Genomic DNA, 23,784 nt, shown 5'->3' on the forward strand with positions numbered 1-23,784 from the left:
TACCAAAAAAGGCTGTTCCGTTTGATAGACTTCATATTGACCATTTAGGCCCATTGTCCAGCATTATTTCAAAACGGAAGCATTTATTAGTAATTATGGATGCATTAACCAAATTTGTCAAATTGCACCCGTTTAATTCTACTAGTAATAGAGAAGTGAACGCTTCATTGGAGAAATACTTTGAATATTATACCCGCCCCCTACGCATTGTATCTGATCGAGGCTCGTGTTTTACATCACTCGAGTTTGCTAGATTTCTTGAAAGCCGAAGTATTGAGCATGTTAAAGTAGCGGCTGCCCAGCAGGCTAATGACTCCGATGTTGGGAAAATTACCTGCGCCACTGAATCAATCTGACTGGTATAAATTGATAAGCCGAGTTTAGATCGCCATTAATAATTCGGTACAGTGCAGTACTGGTAGAACACCGTGTATATTACTATTCGGCTGTGGTCAGCGTGGGCCTTTAGTAGACGAGCTGACAGAATACCTTAAAGATAAATTCAGCACCGATGAACCTCTTAATTTGAATATAATAAGACAATGAAGCCCAATATGCTTTAAGACATAGGGCACCTCCCAAATACAAAGTAGGAGATTTTGTTGCGATACGTAACGTTGACGTCACAGCAGGACCCTGCAAAAAGTTTTCGCTCAAATACCGCGGGCCTTACAAAATAAACCGAGTGCTTTCTAATGACCGCTATGAGTTCACCGACATTGATGACTGTCAGCTCACCCAGTTGCCATATAAAGGAGTTCTTGAATCAGCTAGACTTAAGTCGTGGATGCATGTGTGTGATAAAACAGTAGGTCTTCGTTTGTGAATAATCTGGGTCGGGGTCGTTCAAATGTCAGGATTAAATGTAAACAGTAAACATTAATGTAAACTTTTAAAAGTCAATTTTATAAGTATAATAGTATAAGACATATATATGTACTTTAAAAATATAAGTTGGTCACTCTAGAAAAGAAGAAGAAGAGGACACGTATTGACGCCGACTCTACAAATTAATAGAAAATAGAACACGAGTATTAAAAAATAAAGAAGATTACAAAATATTTGTTTTTTAAACATACTATTTGATCCATGAAAAAAAGGAAATAAAAAAATATAAATTGAAGTAAATAAAATATTTGCTTAGCTGGCTCGAGGTTGAGCTTTAAATAAAAGTAAATAACAAGCAAATAATATGAGTAAAACAATTAAATAAACAAATTTATATTTTAATTTTGAGCATTCCACGACATACGAATTAATAATTAATTTAAACACAATGCCAAAAAAAATAAAACAACATATTAATTAATTATTATTTTAATTTTAGGCAAGCCACGATACATAGAATTAAATGAAAAAAAATGTAAACAATCAAATAAAATAAATAAAAATTTAAAAAATTTATTTTTATTTAAAAATCTGTTATATATATAATGTTTTTATCGTGGAACTAATAAGGAAGCTGTAGCGGTTTCAAAGATTTTTTCTATTTATACGAATTTATAAATCTGTGAGCACATAATAATTTAAATCAAGATATTGTCCTCTACAACTTAGATAAATAAGAGCCTAACTCCATAAAACGCATCATTTCTACAAGTTAAGTAGAGCTGAACTTAACTGCAACTAGTTAAGAGTATCAACACAAATCTGCAAAGGACAGGCCACTTAATGAGCTAATTAATAAGTTGTCAAGTAATGAAATCTGTTGCAGCCATTAAAAAGAGTCTTGCCTGTATTTAACGCTGTTGAAAACAGGCTCAATCAATGTCAACTATGCAAAAGGAACAAAAAAGAAAGAAGTTTAAAAATATTGTTCGACAATTTTTAATTAAATTATTTTAGCTGGACATTAAAATGGCCTTCAGGCTCCGCAGGGAAACACTTTGAAAAATTCAAAGACAATACGTAATCAATGTTTGATTTGCACCTAAAAAAAAGTTGACGATGATGGAAAACGAAAAGAAAATGGGGGAAAATACTTATCGCTGGGCGGAGCTGAAACAAAAGACACACAATAGATGGCGAAAGGCGGCAGCCAACGAAATCAATTAAATGCATTTTCCCAGCACATCTTACAAGCGTCTGCCGCCAGCCCCCTTCACCATCCGTCTCTTCCTGCTGCCACGCCAATCGCCGTCGACGTTTATAATTTATGACGCCTATAATTGCAGCCATTTATGTGGACTTGTGTGTGTGCGCCTGTGCTTGTATTTGCGCTCAGGCTTATAACGTACAGCAAACCATTTTTGATACGTATGGCATGTGGGCGTGGCATGGGTAGGGGACGCTTAAGCAACCGGTTTTGAAGTTCACCCTCGAATGGCCTTTTTGTCGTTGCAGGCAAAATGTCGACGTCGTCGTCGTCGTCCTGGTGCTGGTCCTTGTTCTTGCTTGATTGCCCTTTTAATTAACTTTTTTTGCGAGCGGCTGCTGCAGTTGCAATTCTGTACTGCAGTTGCCAATTGTTGGAACTTTGCGCTTTTTACTTTCGCCTCGTCATTAACAAAGGCAAACAAGTCGCGCATGCGGCCATAAATAATTGAAGTGATGCGCCCAGCTGACGCACAATTTAAGCGACAACAAAAGAACAACAATAACAACAGTAACAGCGAACTATGAAAACAATCAACATCCTGCCACATCCTGTCAGCTTATTTGCCTGCTCACTTTTGCCCACATAATTTCGCCCACGTGCCCAATATGTTAATTCAATTTGCTTGATTGCAATAAAAACAAGAAATAACAACTATATTTGGAACGCCGAAGATTAAATACACTTGCTAAGATATGGCTTACGACTTTGCAGATTTGTGAGGACAATTGTGAAGCTAATGGTTACTTAAAGATTTTTCCTATTGAACTATATAAGTTTGGGAAGATGTCTTGAAAAAATCTAAATAGTTCTTCGAGGAAAAACTTTTTATTTGACTGATCATTCCTATGGCGGCTATATTATAAAGTAGCCGTTGATCTAAACATATATATCGCTTGTGTATATGACGACATCATTAAAGCTGAGAGACGGACGAACATGGCTATTTTGACTCAGTTGTTGCACATTCCGTCACAGAATCCTAATACCCTCTACCCTCTATAAAAAGGACTATAGGAAAGTACGATAGCAACAACTTTGTTATTGGTTGAAGCCAGGTGAATAAATGGGCTAGCTGGTTGGTCGGGAGATGAGGTGCGATATGCGGCGCCTATCATCAACCAACGGTGAGTTGATTGGCAGTGCAGGCACGCATGATGTTATGATTGGAAAATGAAAATCATTTACGTGCGTCGATAGCGCAGCGCCAATTTGCAGCCCATATAAATCAAATCTAGCAGAAAGATATCCAAAACGATTGCAGCGCCTGAAGGGGGGAAGCGGTTCGGTGGATGCTGCCCAATGAATCGTGGATGAGTCAATTAATGTGGCAACGTGCAGCGCATAATGAATTAAAAAAAATTGGGAAAATGAAAATCGGGCCACCGGCATCCAGTCATTTACTGAATTGGTCAGTTAATGATTGTGCATAATGTGCAAATCAATAAAGTAATTGCCTGATTATAGCTAGCATAATAATATACAAAAATTAACGGAGAGCATTTATGAATTTTGACAAGATATTATAAAATTATGCCCACCCCGTTAAGGCGGAATATTTACTTTTGGCTGCTGTATAGCTAATTTTATGATAATATATACTAGAAAAGAGAATATCTTAATACATTTAAAATATACTTAGGAAATATGAAAAATTACCAAAAAAGCAGGAAAATATATATTCCAAGCTCAAAATATTTACTCCAGAGGACTATCTAGTATTCGAACAGGAAAAATATGGCTTAATGTACACAACCTATCTAGTATCTAAGCGACAGTTATAACCCAAATATGCCACTAGTAACAGAACGTTGTTAAACACTTTAAAGTTCATTATTCTATATTAGTTCAAATATACCATCTTAGCCCCAAAGCAAACGTTAAAAAAAAAAAGCCAACATAACTTTCTAAATGCTGACCCGGCAAATCCTTAAGTTCACTTTAAATGCCGCTAATAAACATTATGGGCTTGGATACTTTTCAATTAGTAGCATTTTTTTTGTTTCTTTACCCGCAGTGCAAATCGAGTTAAACTCAAATGAGCCCAAACAAGGGAAAAACATTCAAAAGAAAAACGCATAAATGAAAACTAAATATTTGCACTGGGCTCTTGGGTCTTTGTTATAGCTGGCAGACGACAAGAGTGAAACAAAAGGAAAACAAGAAGAAAAATAAAAAGGTTTTTCGCCCACCAACACATGCTAGGTCCGTCGGTAGCAACAACAACATCGAGTCCTGTCTATGGGGGCCTAAATAACTAAGTCAATAAATCAATTCGACATAATTTTTCGTAGCTTTTTTTCGTATCTAAAATTTTTAGTCGCTTTGTTTTTGTGTGCCCAAACAAACAAAAGGCATACGAAAACTGTTTGGCAGGGAAAACAATGATAGCAGGTCAAGAGCTCGATACACATGGCCCAAAGATACATAAACAATGATAACTCTACAGTTTATCAATTTATAAAATGGCCTCCGCAATAAAAAAACAAGTAAGAGGCTCTTGTCGGGAGCTCCCGACTAGGGAATACCCTGAACCCTCATCTACCAACACCAAAAGAAGCTTGCAATACTCGCTTGTTTGCTTCAGCGCAATAAAAATAAATTAAAAAAGAAAAAAAAACTCTTCTCGTTAGGTTTCGAACTCGTAATGTATCGCACTACTTGCAACCCCCTCTACTCAACAGCCCCACCAAGAATTGAATCTTCATGAGAAAAAACGGAGTAAAATACCAGCTCAGAAAACAATACAATCGCAATTGCATTGCTGTTGATAGAATTCAAAGAAGACGCGCATAAATACATATGTGTTTGTACATGCATACAGAAATTCTTGAAATTTACGCTAGCTGCCGAAAACACGAGGCCACCCAAATCACATTTTCTTTAATAACTTTTGTGTTTCTTAACCGATCTTAATGAAATTTTCTACAGTACATCTTATTGCTTTAGAGTATTTGTGTATTCTCAAAAAGTGAATTGCATTAAAATAGTGGCTTCAATTGGTGGGCAATACAAGTTGGTTTATCAACTTGATTTATAGCTTTGTGGTGGCGATAGCTATAAGATGAAAGATACTTGATATTTATATACTATTCTAGAAGCAACATATCAAGTTTGGTGACTCTAGCTCTTATTATTTAACCAATTTGCTCAAAAAACAGGATTTCGATTCGGATTTTTATCGATTTCTTGGAAACAGAGTAAGTTATTGATTATCGGAAACTAACTCGTACTGCGCGTGGACAAGGAGGACCTACATACCAAATATCAAGTATCTAGCTCTTATAGGTTCTAAAATCTTTGTGTTCATACATACGGACGGGCGGGCAGATGGACATGGCTAGATCGACTCGGCTGTTGATGCTGATTTAGAATATATATATTTTATGGGGTCGGAGAAGCATCCTTCTGCCTGTTACATACATTTGCACAAATACATTATACCCGCTTTAACCCTTTTCAATGTATAAAATAAAATAAAGTAGGGAAGCCGCGCTCTGTTGCGATTCAATGTTAAGCTAACAGAGCGCAGTCGTGCATTGCTGTTAAGTTAACCGAAAAAGAAAGCTCACCGACGCGGTTGCTGCATACGCTAAGCACAGCTAAAAGCTTTCGCTAAGTTTACACAAATAACTAAATTTAAACAAATATATTTATGTAATTAGCAGTTAATTAATTTTACAATATCAATCGGTTTGTAAAATGTTGTTATTTAAAGTAAATGCTCTTTGTAATTGAACAGCATTGCCTGTAAATTGCCAGCTGAAATGTGCGCATAATTCAACATAAAACTAAACAAATGTTCAACGTGGTTCGAATGCCAAAATAAACTGGCGAAAAAAAAAAAACAAACCACAAAAACAAATTCAAACAATGAATGAATTGTTTTTGCTACATGTCAATATTATGTTGTTCTATTTTCTATTTTTCTTGCTGCTGCCGCTGCTTCTGTTTTGTTTATAGGCCAGAAAGCAGAACCGAACCGTAAAAAACATTGTATTATAAATAAGTACTATATTTTAGTGGCCGAGCGTACGCTCTGCACATTGTACGCGTTTAAAAATAACAAAAATATACAAATTGAAATTTAAATTGAAATTCGAATTGAAATGCAAAACATGTGCTGAAATGAATTGTACAAGTGTCAACTTTGATATGCGAGCGACTTGACTCAACGCTACATCGAAATATTTTCGCAACATTTTTGCACAAAATTAGGCAACAAAACAAGTAAGTGTGCCCTAATCGGAAGTACCCAGCTAGCCGATACCCTGTACACAGCGCCAAATTCATCCGATAAAACAATTTGGGCTTCCTTATTTTCGGTGTTAATTGTCCGATTTTTATTAAATATTCAAGGCATAAATATAGCATCCAAATGTTTGTAATTACCCAATGGTAATTACCAAAGCGCAATGTTATTCCATCACAAATGCGTTTCTTAAATTTTTGAGAGGAACGGCTTAGGAATTCTGGACTTGTGTATACTCTGCAAGAGACTACATGACGATTTTGAGCTAGCTCTCATAAGCGCCAAAATAAGCTCGAGAGAGTAATTTGTATATCGATTTTTATCGATTACTAGACATTGCCCGGAAAATTATCGATGATTTGAAACAAACTTTATCTGCGCAAGCAATACCTAAGTCTTAGACATTTGTATGGGGTCGGAGAAACTACAATTTGATATAATCATAATACTCATTTTAACCCTTTTCAGGGTATAATTAGCAGCCTTAAGGACCCATATAGTGTGTACATATATGTATAGGTATATATATTATATATAAACAAAACGGTCGATCGTTGAGTACTACAGCTAAATGGCAGCCGACCAAACAAAACATTTTTCTAATCAATTTAGCGGGTGTTCAAATTAATCACATGCAGATGACTTCAAGATAAATCTTCAAGTGCGCCGCGTTGACCAATCCAATGGTCAGTGCCCAGCCGACAGCAACAACAACAACGAGAAGAACAACGGCATTGGGTGCCCCTTCTTCAAATTGCGTTTAAGAAATGCTGGCAACGTTTTTGTGGCTATAAAAATAAATACTTATAAATAAGTATATAAAACGGTGAACATTGCCAAAGCTATCCAACAAAAACGCCTCAACTCTGCCAATACAATATAACGAATCATAATAAGTGCAGATGTGCAGACAAAGCCGTAGACAGTGCCAAACAAAAAGCAATACACAATAAAAAAAAAGTCAAAAAAAAACATTTAAAAAAAATATCGTTGCACTCTTTGGAACTTTTCCGTTGTTATATAAATATTTATATATTATATAGTAAATTTATCACGTTGGTCGTGTGACTTGCCTTTGTTTCGGTTTAATTCTTATGGATTCTCAGACCCTTGAAATCCATTATCACAGATGCTAACCACATTCTAGATCCCATTGATTCCTTAGCAGGTGCCAGTTGCTCTCGTTGTCAGCACATTTCGTAGCTGACGAGAGAGAAATTCGTTTAAGATAAACACATATTAATTGACCATCAAGAACTGTCAACACCAACAACAAATAGTTGTTTTCTGACTGCAACAACAACAACACCAACCACAAAAAATTGTTATTAAAATATCGCCACGCTTTCTCAGCTTATGTTGTCGCTGTTTATAAAAGTTGCATGAAATTGTTCTTAAAACTAAGCATTAAAGCAAGCAGAAGTTGAAATACCCTTTGCTTAATGTATTTTTAATATTTTTTTGTGTACATCTTTATTTCTATCTTATTAAATGTTACTGTTCTAGCAAGGCTTAAAGTGTAATAAAATAGATTAAAAAATTAAATATCTATCAATAAATATTTAATCTATATTTTTAAAATACGTTATTCCCAATTAACACTTATTTTATATGAGATATTAATACAGCGTAAATCACAACAAAATACAAAAAATTGATTAAAAAAATTATGTTTCCAATATTTTCATACATGAAAAGATTTATAACATAAAAACTCAATAGTAAAAAAATAATATTTTTTAATTTTTGCATGTATTATATGATTTATGATTTTACATTCTTAAGCCCGAGAGTTTTATTTTCTTTAAATTATATTTTAAGTAATGTGAAGAAAATTACTGTTCATAATTTAACTGGTTTTTGTTTAAAATTAATAATAACATTAATATAATAAAATTTAAAAAAAAAGTCTCATTTCCAAAATAAATAATAATCATAAAGATTTACCTAACTCTTAAAATATTTGATTCAGATTTATTTCAATATGAAAAACTTTTGTTTTATTTATTTTTCGTTATTCTTTGGAGCTGTTAATAGAAAAAACAACAACATTTCTTAAATCGACATTAGGCAGTCAGAGAATAATATTAGATAAATCCTCAAATATTTCTCGAATTTTTTTTATTTTTGTAATGTAAACGGAAGAAGAAAACGTATATAAATTTTCGTTTTGTAAATTTCTCGTCATGTGGATTAACTTTTATAGTATCCAGGTGAAGTATAGCTAGAGAATAGTATTGCAATGATATTAGACTATCTCAACACGTCTTTCTTTCTTTCAACCCGGCGAGCAATTAAGAAGCATATTCCAAGAGATCAACGAGAGCAGCAGCGGATAAAATGTGTGTGTATGTATTTAGGGTATATATTTATATATATTTTTTGCACGAGGCGCGCACAAAGTCAAGACTATGGTATAATTATAGCGACACCCACCTATTGGCGCCCAATTTCTGGCCCGAGTGCACACACACATACACTCATATTAAAATCACGGACAGCCGGACAATTGGATGGGGCAGACAGACAGAGGACGACGACGTCTCACAGCGACTCACGGTCAAGTTGAAAAACATTGAGAAATGTGTGGATTGTTTGCAGCGGATGTTGCTTAGAGGATCGGAGGTGCTTTTGTTTATGGAAGCCAGCAATTATATTATTTTTTTTTCGAAACACAGAGCCCAGCAATCGTGTGTGTCACATTAACCCAATTAATAGACAGTTGAAAATTCTGCTAAAGAGAGAATTGAGAGCATTTTCAGCATATTTTTATTTAGAGGCAACGCAGTCAAGGGCAGCGGCAGCGACTGAGGCAGAGACAGAGCCGAGCGGCCGTTCGCCGTTTGTCGATGAGTTGATCGTTGTTTTTAATGTGTCTTTGATGTTGTCTGGCGATTCGTTGTTTGCTGGCTTTTCGCGAAAATTTTTCTACGAAATCCGTTTTGTTCAGTATCGAGGGAAATCACGACGCGCCAACTTGGTGGAAATGCCAGTACGCGATCGCGTCAAACAGTGTCCACAAGGATTATCAGCAAAAGTGTGACCAAAACCACAAAACATATAAATACTATAATTAGTATATAGTATATACTATATATTTATATATAGGTTTATGATAATTGTGTTTTCATACGTATTTCTGTGCTTTTTCGTTGTTTATCTAGTACGGAGTGTCGCGCGTTTATACGGCTCAGTTGCTAAGTAGCCCTGTGCCAAGTGTTCAGTGCAAAAACATTTGAGCAAAAGTTAATAAATTTTGTGAATAATTGCACAAAATTGATATATTAATTGCCAGCCATTTATTTTCTACTATGAATGTATCTTAATACACATTGTCGAGTAGCTATCTGTATAAGTATAGCTAGTGCCTGGCTATAAATAAATAAATAAAAAATATACACATCTACCAAATAACAACAAATTTTATTTATTGCCCAGCATATATACATACTAACCCACATGTTTGTATATATTTTAATGTGTGTGCGTGTGTTCGTGAGTGTGTGTGTGTCTGTTGTGTTTGTGTGCCAGCCAAAGGCAAATAAATATTAAAATTTTTAGCGATCACTAACTTTTTCAGCACTAAAACACAAACAAAATTTCGTCTCATAAAATCCATGTTAAAAATACAACCAAAAAAATAATAAAACACAAAAAAAAAGATAAAAATTGAGCTTCAACAAAGTGAAAACAAAAAAATCAATTAAATTTGTGAATATTTGGTGTGGAAAAAAGGAAACTGAAATACACACAATAAAAAAGTTAATATTTGCAAAAGCCTAATAACCAAATAGGCCACCAAAATGTCCACAACGACGCGAAGTTCGGTGACGAGAAAATCGTCGCTGGCCAAAAGTGGTAGCACGGACAAAACAACAACCAAATCATCATCAACGAAATCTACAGCATCGAAATCAACAGCAACAGCAAAGTCGTCCAACACAGCAGCGACAACAGCAACAGATTCAACAACGAGGAGCGGTAGCAAACAGAAAATGCAATATACAAATACCAAGGAGCGCATTGTCGATGGTATAGCTCACTGCTAATGCTTATAAGAAACATATTTTTAAAATCTTAAGTCAGCTTTTGTGTCGTAGAAACTTATGACAATGACTCCGAGAAATCAGAAGCACACTTTTATGATCTTACAGATTAACAGATCTTAAATCTGCCGGAAGGTTCAGTCCGTAACTAATATTAACATATCTTAAAGATCTTAAGCAAGCGTATATCTCGAAGAAACCTATAATAATTATTCCTTGTCAATTATAATTCATTACCGTCTATAGGAAACATACTTTGGTGATCTTAATTTGAAGATGATAATGTCTATAATAAACATATTTTGAAGATCTTAAGTCAGCGATTGTTATGCAGAAACCTATGATTACGATTCTCAGTCATCTGCATATGCAATTTTCATTAATTTCTATAAGAAACGCACTTCAATCATTTTACTGATTAGGCAATTAGTACAGTTTGTCACTAATATTAATATAAAATATTTTCAAGATCTTAAGTCAGCCAATGTCTCGCAGAAACCTATAAAATGCTTCCGAGTATAAATGTATTTAATAACCAATGCTGGTAGCTGGTTATGCAGGTTATCTTAAATTAAATAATATTATCTTAAATAGCATACGGACTGAACAGAAAACATGAAACTTAAAGAAAATGCAAAATTAATTATTTTTAAAGAAAGTATTCTTTAAACTTATATTTGATCAAAGCACTATTGGCAGGAAAATCGAAATGCATTTCAGTAGGAACATTGTTATAAACCTTTAATGATCTATTCATAAGCAGTTCTATGAGTCCCCACAGAAAACGGAAAGTGGCATCGCAAAGATATGCTAGGCACATTAAAGTTAAAGTTAAATAGCTCCTACAATTAAATTGTTTAAAAAAAACAAAGCTGTTCAATCTTCTAGACATGATAAATAAAAAAGGTAGTAATCGACACCTAGCTCTGTATGGCGGTAAGGGGTCAACAAAGTTAGGGCAAAGTAAATTGTTCTTAGGGATCTTGAATAATAATCTTACAGACAAATCATATTAAGCCTAAAGAAACCATTTCTTATTGTTCTATAATCAGTTTAATAGTACTTCTTATGTCAATCTTATATTAATCTGATGATGTAGCTCAATAATTATCGATTTTTAATAAATATTCTGCAATGATTGAGTTTGCCTCTGAAACTGAAATTGTATGATGAGAATTTGAGGCCATGTATCTATAAAGGACTCGTCAAAAATTGTCCTAAGTATCTTAAACAAAGTTCGCCCCTAAATTCAAGCACAGACACAGCACTTGTTCCAGATTGAGCTATACTTATGTTTTCTTATTTAATTGCCCACCTCCTAGCTTCCCATATTTGTTGTCACTTACTATGACCTTGACCGAATTGAAAGTTCTTGTAAATATATTGAATTTAAGTATATTTTCCTACTAAGATGAATCTATTACCCAGTTACCTATTTTACCTGAAATCAAGTATATCAAATATCAGCTTATTTCAAGAATGAGCCGTAAGATCTTGAGCGATCTTTAGAAATTTTTATTTGGATGAGAATCAAGAAGATTTCTATACACATATCTCATAACCTTGACCCAATTTCAAGAAGAGTATTCATGTATATTGAGTTTATGATTTTTATGCAATCATTAAGTTCGCTTTGTGAATAAAAACATGTTTTATGGATGAATAAATAAAAATTAAATTATATTTAAGCAGTCATTATGAACAGCATCTGCTAGGATATATTGCCATTTTATTGGCATATTGCGCGAAATTTTGAACATTTCGACAAAGATTACGACAATCTGAGAATGTATGTGTGTGTTGCGGATGTTTGTTTTTGTATGTGCCAATCAATTTTCGACTTTTATATTCACTCATTCAAAATGTTCGTAATTAGCGTAGAAAATGCATGTGCATTTTACCCTGGCACATGCCACAGTTGGGGGCAGATGTGCGGGCCTCGTAAATCTGGCAGCGCAGCCAAGCCAAATATTGGCGATAAGTTGCTGCAGCTCGTTAACCCACATGCACACACGCACACACATGCACACAGACTGACTACAATTTGGCCCAGACGTTGCACATTGCGTATACGCAATGTCTATATAAACTAATTTATTCAATCACTTCTGCTATTTAGATGTGCCCCTGCCGCCCACACACAAACTGACCATGTCCGAGGTATACGACGATCCCAAGTCAGGCAAACCGAATTTCGATGCACTGCGTCAGCATTTTCAACTTGAGGGCCGCATCGAGGAATGCGTCGCCCTGCGCATCATCAACGAGGGCGCCGCCCTGTTGCGCGAGGAGAAGAACATGATCGACGTTGAAGCACCAATTACCGTCTGTGGCGACATACATGGCCAGTTCTTCGATCTGGTCAAGCTCTTTGAGGTGGGCGGACCGCCGGCGACCACACGTTATCTCTTCCTGGGTGATTACGTGGACAGGGGCTACTTTAGTATAGAGGTATGTGAGTGAACTGCAGCGAGTTCGAAGTCTTTTAAAGTGTTTTAAAGAACTTATACAACCCTCTTATACCAACCATTTAGTGTGTGCTCTATCTATGGTCACTGAAGATCAACTATCCCGACACGCTGACTCTGCTGCGCGGCAATCACGAATGCCGGCATCTAACGGAATACTTCACCTTCAAGCAGGAGTGTAAGTAGAATTGGAAAATCTAAGAAATATGTGGGATTTGCTTTTGTTAATTTAGAAAGAGTATAATAATATGTCGAAGATAAAACAGGAATGATCCCCGTACTGCAAAAACATCGACTTAACTCTGTATATTCTTATCGATAAAACCGTTTGCAGTGGAGATTGAAATACAGTATAATTTGCTTAGCTGCCTCGATACTTAGCTGCATCGGTAAGATAGCTGCCTGAAATTTTCTTTTCGCTGCAATAAGAGCTAATTTTGTCTGAAATTAATTACGTTAAGTGCATCTTACTTAACAGCGTTTTGCATTTAAGCGCCTCCAATCGGCAGTCATTTTTTGCCAATTTCTATGAATGTCATGTAAGTTACCTGCGTCATCTATGATCAGATGTGTTGATTTTTGATTTGTTTTTCTTTTGTATACAAAAAACTGTATAGGAATTGAATTAAATGCAATTTAAATACATAAAGTTAAGAAAAACTATCAAATTAATTTATTTAACTTTGTACTGTTAAATAAAATTCAGTGCAACTTATAAAAAATAGAGGTTACTATGAAATCGATTCACTTTTAGGAAAAAAATAAATTAAGTTAACTTTTTAGGATAGCTGCCTCTAATGTCTGTGCAAAGTACTCGAGGCAGCTAAGCAAATTATACTGTACTTTATAAAAATATTTAAAACAATCGATATTATTAACTTTTGATAAATTAAATAAGAAGCTTATCGATCATTTTAGATACTAATTACATTCAAGCTCGATAGCTTATAATTGCTACACTCGTTATTTAATAATCTTTTTGCTTTAATTTATATAACTGTTATAACTGTCCATCAAGTAAATACTATAACACTATGTCAACTATTGAGCTATCGAACTATCGATTTATGTTAAAGGATCAAAGGAGACCTCCACAATTATATATTTTTTTTATTTCCTCACCCCTTAACCTTCAGCAACGCAGCAATAAAAAAACTAATAAGCAGAACTTTAAAGCAATTTAATTATTCAACTTTATTTACCCCTTTAATTCTAAAGATTTATGGGATCCCATTAAAACTCACAAATTTTCAGTGTGATTGCATCTTATTAACGTCATTATAAAAGCCACAACAAATGCATAAATCTTGACCAGCTTTTGCGGTTTCCTTATTCAGTTCCCCTCTCCTGTTGCAGGCATAATCAAATATTCGGAAAGTATTTACGATGCGTGCATGGAAGCCTTCGACTGCCTGCCGCTCGCCGCGCTGCTCAACCAGCAATTTCTCTGCATACATGGCGGACTATCGCCCGAGATTTTCACACTCGACGACATCAAGACGGTAATAAATTTGGCAGTCGAATGTCTCAGCTGAAATGTTTACAATCGTCTGTTAAAATTTTTGTTTTGGTCTCGTTGTGCGCCGCAGCTGAATCGCTTCAGGGAGCCGCCCGCCTATGGGCCCATGTGTGATCTGCTATGGTCCGATCCGTTGGAGGATTTTGGGAATGAGAAAACCAACGAGTTCTTCTCGCACAACTCGGTGCGTGGCTGTTCCTATTTCTTCAGCTACTCGGCCTGCTGTGAGTTTCTACAGAAGAACAATCTCCTATCCATCGTGCGTGCGCACGAGGCACAGGATGCGGGGTAAGTTTAATCACTTATAGCTGCAAATCCAAAAAACAAATATATACAAACCAAGGTTCACTTTCATGAACCCAGTTTTTGGTTAAGAGTGCCAACAACATCGATGGGTTCGTTTCTAGTTTGGGCTTAACTTTATTTAGGACGACTAAATTCAGGGTTGGATTTCAAATCCAAGAAAAGTTCGGTGCTTCGCTTCGAAACAATGCATTGCCTGAAAGATCGATTCATTCCTTATCTATAACATCAATTGATTCGGTTAGGGGTTAGAATCAATCTATTTTAGGCCACTAAATTCAGGGTTCGGTTCGAAAAAAAGTTGCAACCTTGGTCAAGGCTTCGTTTCAAGTATCCAAGATTTTCCAGGTGTTGTTTTAAACTTTTATTCTCACATTATTTAAAATATACAACAGACCAATTACCAGACCAAGACCAATTTAATTATTAAATTTGTTATGTCTAAATATTTTTATTCTTTCTTAGTTTTTTTTTTATTTTATTTATAATATTATTCATATACTTATAATTTTATGTAATCACAGTACTAAAAAACGAAAACATTTATTTTGCAATCTTATTTTTAATTATAGAAACGAAGAGTATTATAAAAAACCTTTTTGTGAAAAAATATGGCTTATCTTATGTTAAGGTTCAGCTTTTCTTTAGTCCGGCTTAAGAATATTTAAATGGCAAATAAATTGGAATTCGATTCACAACCGGCTTGCAGACAGGCTTTGGATTACGATTCGGGTTCTGTATCTAAATTTATTGAATCAAATCAGATATTGAAAATTATGGTATATTTTACGTGAAGTCTCGACTTTTTTTAGTTTTTATATGGTCAATAAAAAGTGGGAGTTCAATTTAAACTCGGTTTGTAGCCTCGATCCCAATAAAGTCTTCCCGTCTAATTTTTCCCCCATATACTCTCTTGCTTGCAGCTATCGCATGTATCGCAAGAATCAGGTAACCGGCTTTCCATCGCTGATCACCATCTTCTCGGCGCCAAACTATTTGGATGTTTACAACAACAAGGTATGACTTGGCCAATACGATGAACTTTATTTAGCAGCATTTGTATAATCAAAATTGAATTTGTTCGCTTGCCTTTTGCTATTTTTAAATTTACACAAAAATCTTTTGCTGCATAGCGCTGCGCTTGTTATATCGTATTTGTATATCTTTTGCCCCGTCGTAAATATTGTTTGGCTTTTTCTGTTTTCGTTTTCATATTTTCACTAAAATTTTTGTCAAAACGCATCGTCAACATTTGACAAAAGGCAGCTGTGCTCAAGTACGAGAACAACGTGATGAACATAAGACAATTCAATTGCTCACCGCATCCCTATTGGCTGCCCAACTTTATGGATGTCTTCACCTGGTCCCTGCCCTTTGTCGGCGAGAAGGTGAGCCCCAGACCAGGCCCCCCACACCCTAAACCAAGCCAAGAAACAAATATTTCATCCCAAGCATTCTTCCATAGGTCACGGAAATGTTGGTGAATGTGCTCAACATTTGCTCGGATGACGAACTCGTCGCGGGTCCCGATGATGAGCTGGAGGAAGGTATGCATATATATACATATATATAATGTAACAACTCAACTTATATAAACTGTGTGTTTCTGTGTGTATATGTATGTGCGTAAGTGTATATGTATAAATGTCGTATGCGCAACAATCCTTAAAAAGAAAACTATTTTCGGCGATCCGATGTTTAAATACCCTTTCAAAAGTATTGTTTATAAAGGAGAAAAATTTCAGGCTTTCAGACACTTCTCACTGGCATAAACTCTTTTCTGTAACACACATCTGTGACATCTGTTATCCCTTGCCTAACACAAAAACAAAAGCCAAAAAAGCCCAATAAAATACAATTCAATAATGTCTTAATTTTAGGAAGATCACTTTTACAAAGCTTGGTAATAGAATACATGTTGGACAACATTTATGGGCCATAACAAATTTTGTTTTTATCGAATTCTTTATGAAAATTCCCAGCTAAGAAAAAATTTTTAAAAACAACTATTCCAACTTTTCCTACTATACCAACTGTTCCAACTATTCCTATTATCATACTATACTTGGGATCAGATTTTTATAATATATTATCTGTACCAAGAAAAACTAGTTTATGTCGCAGATATCACCATTAAAACGTTCGTATTTCCAAACAAAGCACAAACCCCCTTACACAGGAGTATAAGAAAACCCCAAAAGAATAACTAGTCCAATATTAATATAAAATATTTTCAAAATTTATCTGCACACAAAATATGTAATAATAAACCCAACAACAACAACAAATACAACAAATACAACAAAACACAACCAAACCACAACCCACTCAAAACACGCCCCTTACTGGCATCTGGTGGTGATGGGTGGCGTGGTGGGGCATACATACAGAGCTGCGCAAGAAAATTGTGCTCATGCCGGCGACCGTGAATAATAACAATAACAATAATACGCCCAGTAAGCCAGGTAAGCTCCGTGTTGAAACCGCCGCTGCGACTGAGAGCTTAACGAGAGCTTTGCACAGCTTTGATCAGCTTTGCGCCAAGCTTTGCCTAAACACTATTCGCACCAGATTTGCCTTTGCTGTTCAAACATATATATATATATATGTATAGATAATAAGATGATATTTCTTATGATAATTTCCCAACTAATTGAGCTTTACAAATTCGCAGCTTCCATGTCGGCGCTGCGCAAGGAGATAATCCGCAACAAAATACGTGCCATTGGCAAAATGTCGCGAGTCTTCTCCGTTCTCAGGTGAGCAGAGGGGCATTTATAGCCTTTTTTAAAGCATTTAAACTGTCGTACGACTTGCAGGGAAGAGTCGGAGAGTGTGCTGCAACTAAAGGGCCTCACGCCCACGGGCGCGTTGCCAATGGGCGCGCTTTCTGGTGGACGTGATTCACTCAAAGAGGGTAAGCTTTAACCAGTTTTATTAAAACATTAATGAGAACAGAATATAGAGTATCGTATCAGAGAGAAAATGGAATATTTCAGGAGAATATATGATAAGGAACACAAATTAGGAAAAATTCATTAAACATTGAATAGAATATTTCAAATATAAAACATAAATATAACATATTAAATAGAATATAGTAAAAAAAAAACATAGAACATAGAACATGGAACATGGAACATAGAACATAGAACATAGAACATAGAACATAGAACATAGAACATAGAACATAGAACATAGAACATAGAACATAGAACATAGAACATAGAACATAGAACATAGAACATAGAACATAGAACATAGAACATAGAACATAGAACATAGAACATAGAACATAGAACATAGAACATAGAACATAGAACATAGAACATAGAACATAGAACATAGAACATAGAACATAGAACATAGAACATAGAACATAGTACATAGAACATAGAACATAGAATATAGAACATAGAACATAGAACATAGAACATAGAACATAGAACATAGAACATAGAACATAGAACATAGAACATAGAACACAGAACATATGAACACATGATTTTAAAGAAAAATTTGAATTCTAGAAAACTAGTTCAAACTTGTTCTGAAGGAAAATGATTACAATTATTATGAAAAGCATTGAAAGCGTCGATTATCAATAAAATCGTATGCAGTTATTAAAATGGGAGGATCGTTTAAGGTTGCAGACAGCTAGATAGTTTTAAGCCGCAATCCCAATTTTTAAACCTCTTTTCAACAGCTCTACAAGGACTGACCGCAGCCTCACACATTCACTCCTTTGCCGAGGCGAAGGGTTTGGATGCAGTCAATGAGCGAATGCCGCCGCGTCGTCCGCTCATGATGAGCGCCAGTAGCAGCAGCATCACAGCCCTCAAGAGCAGTAGCACCACCAGCAATAACAACAACAACACAACAACCAAGGACAACAATAACAGCAGCAGCAGCAGCAGTGATGCCACCCTGACAAAAACTAGCCGAACTACCGTTAGATCGGCAACCACCAGCAACGTGCGCAGCGGTTACACATCGAAGAGATTCTCATAATCAGCCGGGACAGTTGAGAACTGCTGAGTCATTAAAACGATTTTAGTTAGTTTACAGCTTAGTTAAATTGATTTGATTTTTATTTATGTTTGTTCTGTATTCCTAGTCCATTTACTTTATTATATTTTCTGTAAATTTTTTTTTGTTTTGTTGAGATTTTTACACACAAAACTGTTACCCTTTACATTTTTTATGGAATTTCTATATTTTTAGAACCAACTACCCAACACTCAACGCATATGGCAAAAAATGTATACGTGACATGAATAAATAATAAACCTGATAGTAAATATTGCAAAAATTTTGTACACAGACCGCAAGACAAGCAGCCCCAAAAAAAGGGGCAGGGCCAGAACCAGAGCGATATTTATACACTGAACCCATTGAAAGTGGCTAAAAAGATAGATGTACAACTACAATAGGTAGATATATAAAATTTAAATAAATATACTGTTTCGTATATATTCATATCGATAAATATCGATTTTTGCACAAAATTTAGATTTACCAAACTTGGTATGTAGACAATTGTATATCATATAGAAATTTAGATTATATCATTTTTTGAAAACCTTCTTCGGCTTTAACCAAAATTGAAAAAATTTCTATCTTTTCTATCAAATGTACAGCCTTGCGCCTTAGTATATACTCACATATAGGTGCCATATTTATGCTCTGCGAATTTCATAAAGATCAGATATCAAATACCGAAGCAAACTGAGAATGAATTACATGAATATAGTATCAGACTAAGAGAAGAAGAATTACAGCCGCAATTGGCGTGCGTGTGAGTTAATATGTATATTTGTACCGGCCTGGGTTCGGGGTATCTCGTAGTCGGATACATCCGACTAGACTCCAATTTCTGGTTTCTGTTTGAACTGTTCATTGTTGGGAGTTGTGTGGGTGGATGTTGGGGGGCAATCCAATGCCAAATACAGCTGTCAACTTAACAGTTAGTTGCAGCAGCTCAAGTCAAGCGTGGCAGATCAACAAAATAAAAATAACAAAAACAACAGAAATCAAATCATAAAACAATGCACTGTAATAATTAACCAACAGCAAACGACAATCATCAAAACAATCATTACTTAACGTCATTTAGCATTGAAGTTTTTTATTTCTATTCTACTTGCTTGCATTCTTTTTCCACCAGTTCTTTATACTCTTTACGGTTTTTACAGTGCCCGTTAAAAACGTGCGCAATCAAAGCGCAGTTACACAGATAAAGAAAAGAAAACTAAACGCTTGGGCACACTACAGTGCACCCTGCCAAACTTGACCCAGTTCAGAGCAATTTGTTTAAATTAATGAATATAATAAATAGTGCTATCCACTGCTTTAATCACAATATGCTACATATTAAATGTGCATTACTTTTTGTTTTGTTCTTTTTTTATTATTATTAGAAATGTTTGTGTAAGGCGTAGAAAGTTGGTTTTTATATAATAAATTATTATAGTTATAAAATAATAAATATAATATTTCTCCTCAGTTTTTAGAAAATCACACAAAAGAATTGAAGTTACAAATATTTTCATTACTATTTCATATTAATATTTATTAGATAATAACTCTTGGCTTGTTAATGCTATTGGGTGTAATATTTGAAACTGTTTGTCTGCAGTTATTAATCTAAAAATGTGGTTTACATTTCAATGGTTACAATTACATTAAAATTCACAAAACAAATTAATAATGTAATAACTCAATAATTAATTATTTTAAGATTAAATATTTGAAAAGTCTCACTTACATCATTTGTTTTTTATATTATGATATATTGTTCATTATGATATTTTATGCTGTTCATAATATGAGCAGTAAGATCAATATTATCAAGTTATATTCTAAGAATTTGGACATTCATCTTGGCTGCAACTTGCAAGTAATATTTTTATTCATTTTAAGCACAAATACCCTGCTTAAAAGTTAGCGAAGTTAGCAAAGCTATCAGGCGCTGCGAACCCCAAAGATTTTCATTTGAGATATTGCTTAGCATAAATGAATGAGATAATCAGCAAAGTATATATACACAATTAAACTAAGATAAATACTTGAGTATAATTTAGTTTAACCATATAATTATTTTTAGCTACAGCTTAACTAGAGATTAATCCATTGCGTAAACTGCAGAGCCCCTAACCCCAAAATTATTCAACAACTCTCATAGAGCACGCAAAGAACTAAGCAATGTCTTAAGTACAATATTAGATCGCAGTAAATGTGGGATAAGTCTTACCTTTGGACTGCCTGTGCACGTGTACACATCTTTCAGAAAACTCCCTAAAAACTAAAAAAAATCAAAATGTTTGTTTAAAAGAAACAAGTTGATATTTATGACGTTTTACGCATGTTGAGCTCCGAACATTTTGATAAGACTGAAAGAATTTCTTTAGTTTGAGCATAACAAAAACCCAAAAACCCTAACGTCAGAGTGTGACAAATGAGCGATTTATTTATGTGGATGTCTGGAACTCAAATTTTTGCACTAAAGAGTTGCACAATTGTTACAATTCGTGACTGTTCGGTTGGAGACAAATCTTAGATTCCTCGCCTGATTAGTGTTAAGTGTCGAGCTTGCAAACCTGACAATAGACCCAATTTTACACAGATGCTAAAGATAGTCAACCTATTGTTCAGGTTGAAGGCAAAGTCATGTAGCTGCTGAATGCTGGCGCCTATGTGACATTGATCGAGGTTGTATAAGGCCGGGACCTGGCCAGACAGCACAAATAAACCAAAGGCAAACGAAGCAGTGCCCAATTTTATATACCCTTGTGAAGGGTCATACAACTTCCACAAGTAACGTGTAACGCATAGATGTATATGTATATTTTTGAGCAGCACCAAAAGTCAAAAGTCGATATAACAATTTCCATCTGTCCTTCTATCCGTCTGTATCTAAGCTAACTACTCTCTCACATATTTTAGTATCATATAATCGGAACGGTCAGTCCAGAATTATCCTTTTGAATATAAAACCTTTTTTTTCAAGATATGGAATATTTGTCCATACCGGACAAATATGAGTCTCTCTCTGCCTTTTACTTATGAGCAAAATTTTTTTAACATCGGACCACTATATTATATAGTTACCATAGCAACGATTGCCGAAAATGTTGTTCTTGTATGAAGAAGTTTTAATTTTTTGGAGATATCATACATTTTTCAAGATGTCTAATATACCTATTCCGCCCTGTGAACGTCTCACATATTGGCCAAGTCTACATCTATATCTATATCTATATCTATATCTATATCTATATCTATATCTATATCTATATCTATATCTATATCTATATCTATATCTATATCTTTATCTATATCTATATCTATATCTATATCTATATCTATATCTATATCTATATCTATATCTATATCTATATCTATATCTATATCTATATCTATATCTATATCTATATCTATATCTATATCTATATCTATATCTATATCTATATCTATATCTATATCTATATCTATATCTATATCTATATCTATATCTATATCTATATCTATATCTATATCTATATCTATATCTATATCTATATCTATATCTATATCTATATCTATATCTATATCTATATCTATATCTATATCTATATCTATATCTATATCTATATCTATATCTATATCTATATCTATATCTATATCTATATCTATATCTATATCTATATCTATATCTATATCTATATCTATATCTATATCTATATCTATATCTATATCTATATCTATATCTATATCTATATCTATATCTATATCTATATCTATATCTATATCTATATCTATATCTATATCTATATCTATATCTATATCTATATCTATATCTATATCTATATCTATATCTATATCTATATCTATATCTATATCTATATCTATATCTATATCTATATCTATATCTATATCTATATCTATATCTATATCTATATCTATATCTATATCTATATCTATATATCTATATCTATATCTATATCTATATCTATATCTATATCTATATCTATATCTATATCTATATATCTATATCTATATCTATATCTATATCTATATCTATATCTATATCTATATCTATATCTATATCTATATCTATATCTATATCTATATCTATATCTATATCTATATCTATATCTATATCTATATCTATATCTATATCTATATCTATATCTATATCTATATCTATATCTATATCTATATCTATATCTATATCTATATCTATATCTATATCTATATCTATATCTATATCTATATCTATATCTATATCTATATCTATATCTATATCTATATCTATATCTATATCTATATCTATATCTATATCTATATCTATATCTATATATCTATATCTATATCTATATCTATATCTATATCTATATCTATATCTATATCTATATCTATATCTATATCTATATCTATATCTATATCTATATCTATATCTATATCTATATCTATATCTATATCTATATCTATATCTATATCTATATCTATATCTATATCTATATCTATATCTATATCTATATCTATATCTATATCTATATCTATATCTATATCTATATCTATATCTATATCTATATCTATATCTATATCTATATCTATATCTATATCTATATCTATATCTTTATCTTTATCTATATCTATATCTATATCTATATCTATATCTATATCTGTATCTATATCTATATCTATATCTATATCTATATCTATATCTATATTTATGTAATGTTTTTTTGTAAAGCTTAGCTGAATTTTAAGATATCTTCACATTTCTCACATATCTACGGAGCCGTATCAATTCGGACTACTATATTATATAGCACCCATAGGAACAATCGGTTAAATACAATAATTCGAATAATAGCTTACCCAGAGAGGGTATTTAATCATCGTCATACCGCTGCTAGTCATTTTTTCTTGTACTATGTTTTCGGATAATGCAAACAATACGCATATGCTCGTGGAAATCTTTTATCAATTCTGGAAATTCATCTGCAACACGCCTGAGATACGATATCTGGCGAGAGCTGTCGTTGGGCTCAGATAAGCAGCGGACATCAGTCTGCTGGCAGCCGCCTACAACAACTAATTCACGTGCCATTTAA

At 33.9% G+C, this 23,784-nt stretch overlaps 1 protein-coding gene across 4 annotated transcripts; it reads left to right on the forward strand.

The window, feature by feature from the left end:
• Nucleotides 1–8,952: 8,952 nt before the first annotated feature.
• CanA1 (Calcineurin A1) lies at nt 8,953–18,984 on the forward strand. Of its 4 annotated transcripts, none has more exons than XM_064699507.1 (12): nt 8,953–8,972; nt 12,513–12,844; nt 12,928–13,039; nt 14,218–14,363; nt 14,451–14,668; nt 15,607–15,700; nt 15,946–16,071; nt 16,149–16,230; nt 17,074–17,148; nt 17,358–17,442; nt 17,503–17,600; nt 18,390–18,984. In XM_064699507.1, exons 2-12 carry the CDS (start codon nt 12,545–12,547, stop codon nt 18,692–18,694), a joined length of 1,641 nt encoding a protein of 546 aa, XP_064555577.1. In that variant the 5' UTR covers nt 8,953–8,972; nt 12,513–12,544; the 3' UTR covers nt 18,695–18,984. The 4 variants fall into 4 exon arrangements, 3 of the variants coding, with proteins under 3 accessions (XP_064555577.1, XP_064555575.1, XP_064555576.1); XM_064699505.1 differs by lacking the exon at nt 8,953–8,972 and adding an exon at nt 9,333–10,379; XM_064699506.1 differs by lacking the exons at nt 8,953–8,972; nt 17,074–17,148 and adding an exon at nt 9,337–10,379.
• Nucleotides 18,985–23,784: the final 4,800 nt, after the last annotated feature.

The sequence above is a fragment of the Drosophila montana genome, unplaced genomic scaffold (assembly GCF_035044405.1).
Source record: "Drosophila montana isolate Dmon_TW-CO22-7 unplaced genomic scaffold, ASM3504440v1 contig_960_1, whole genome shotgun sequence".
NCBI lineage: Eukaryota > Metazoa > Arthropoda > Insecta > Diptera > Drosophilidae > Drosophila > Drosophila montana.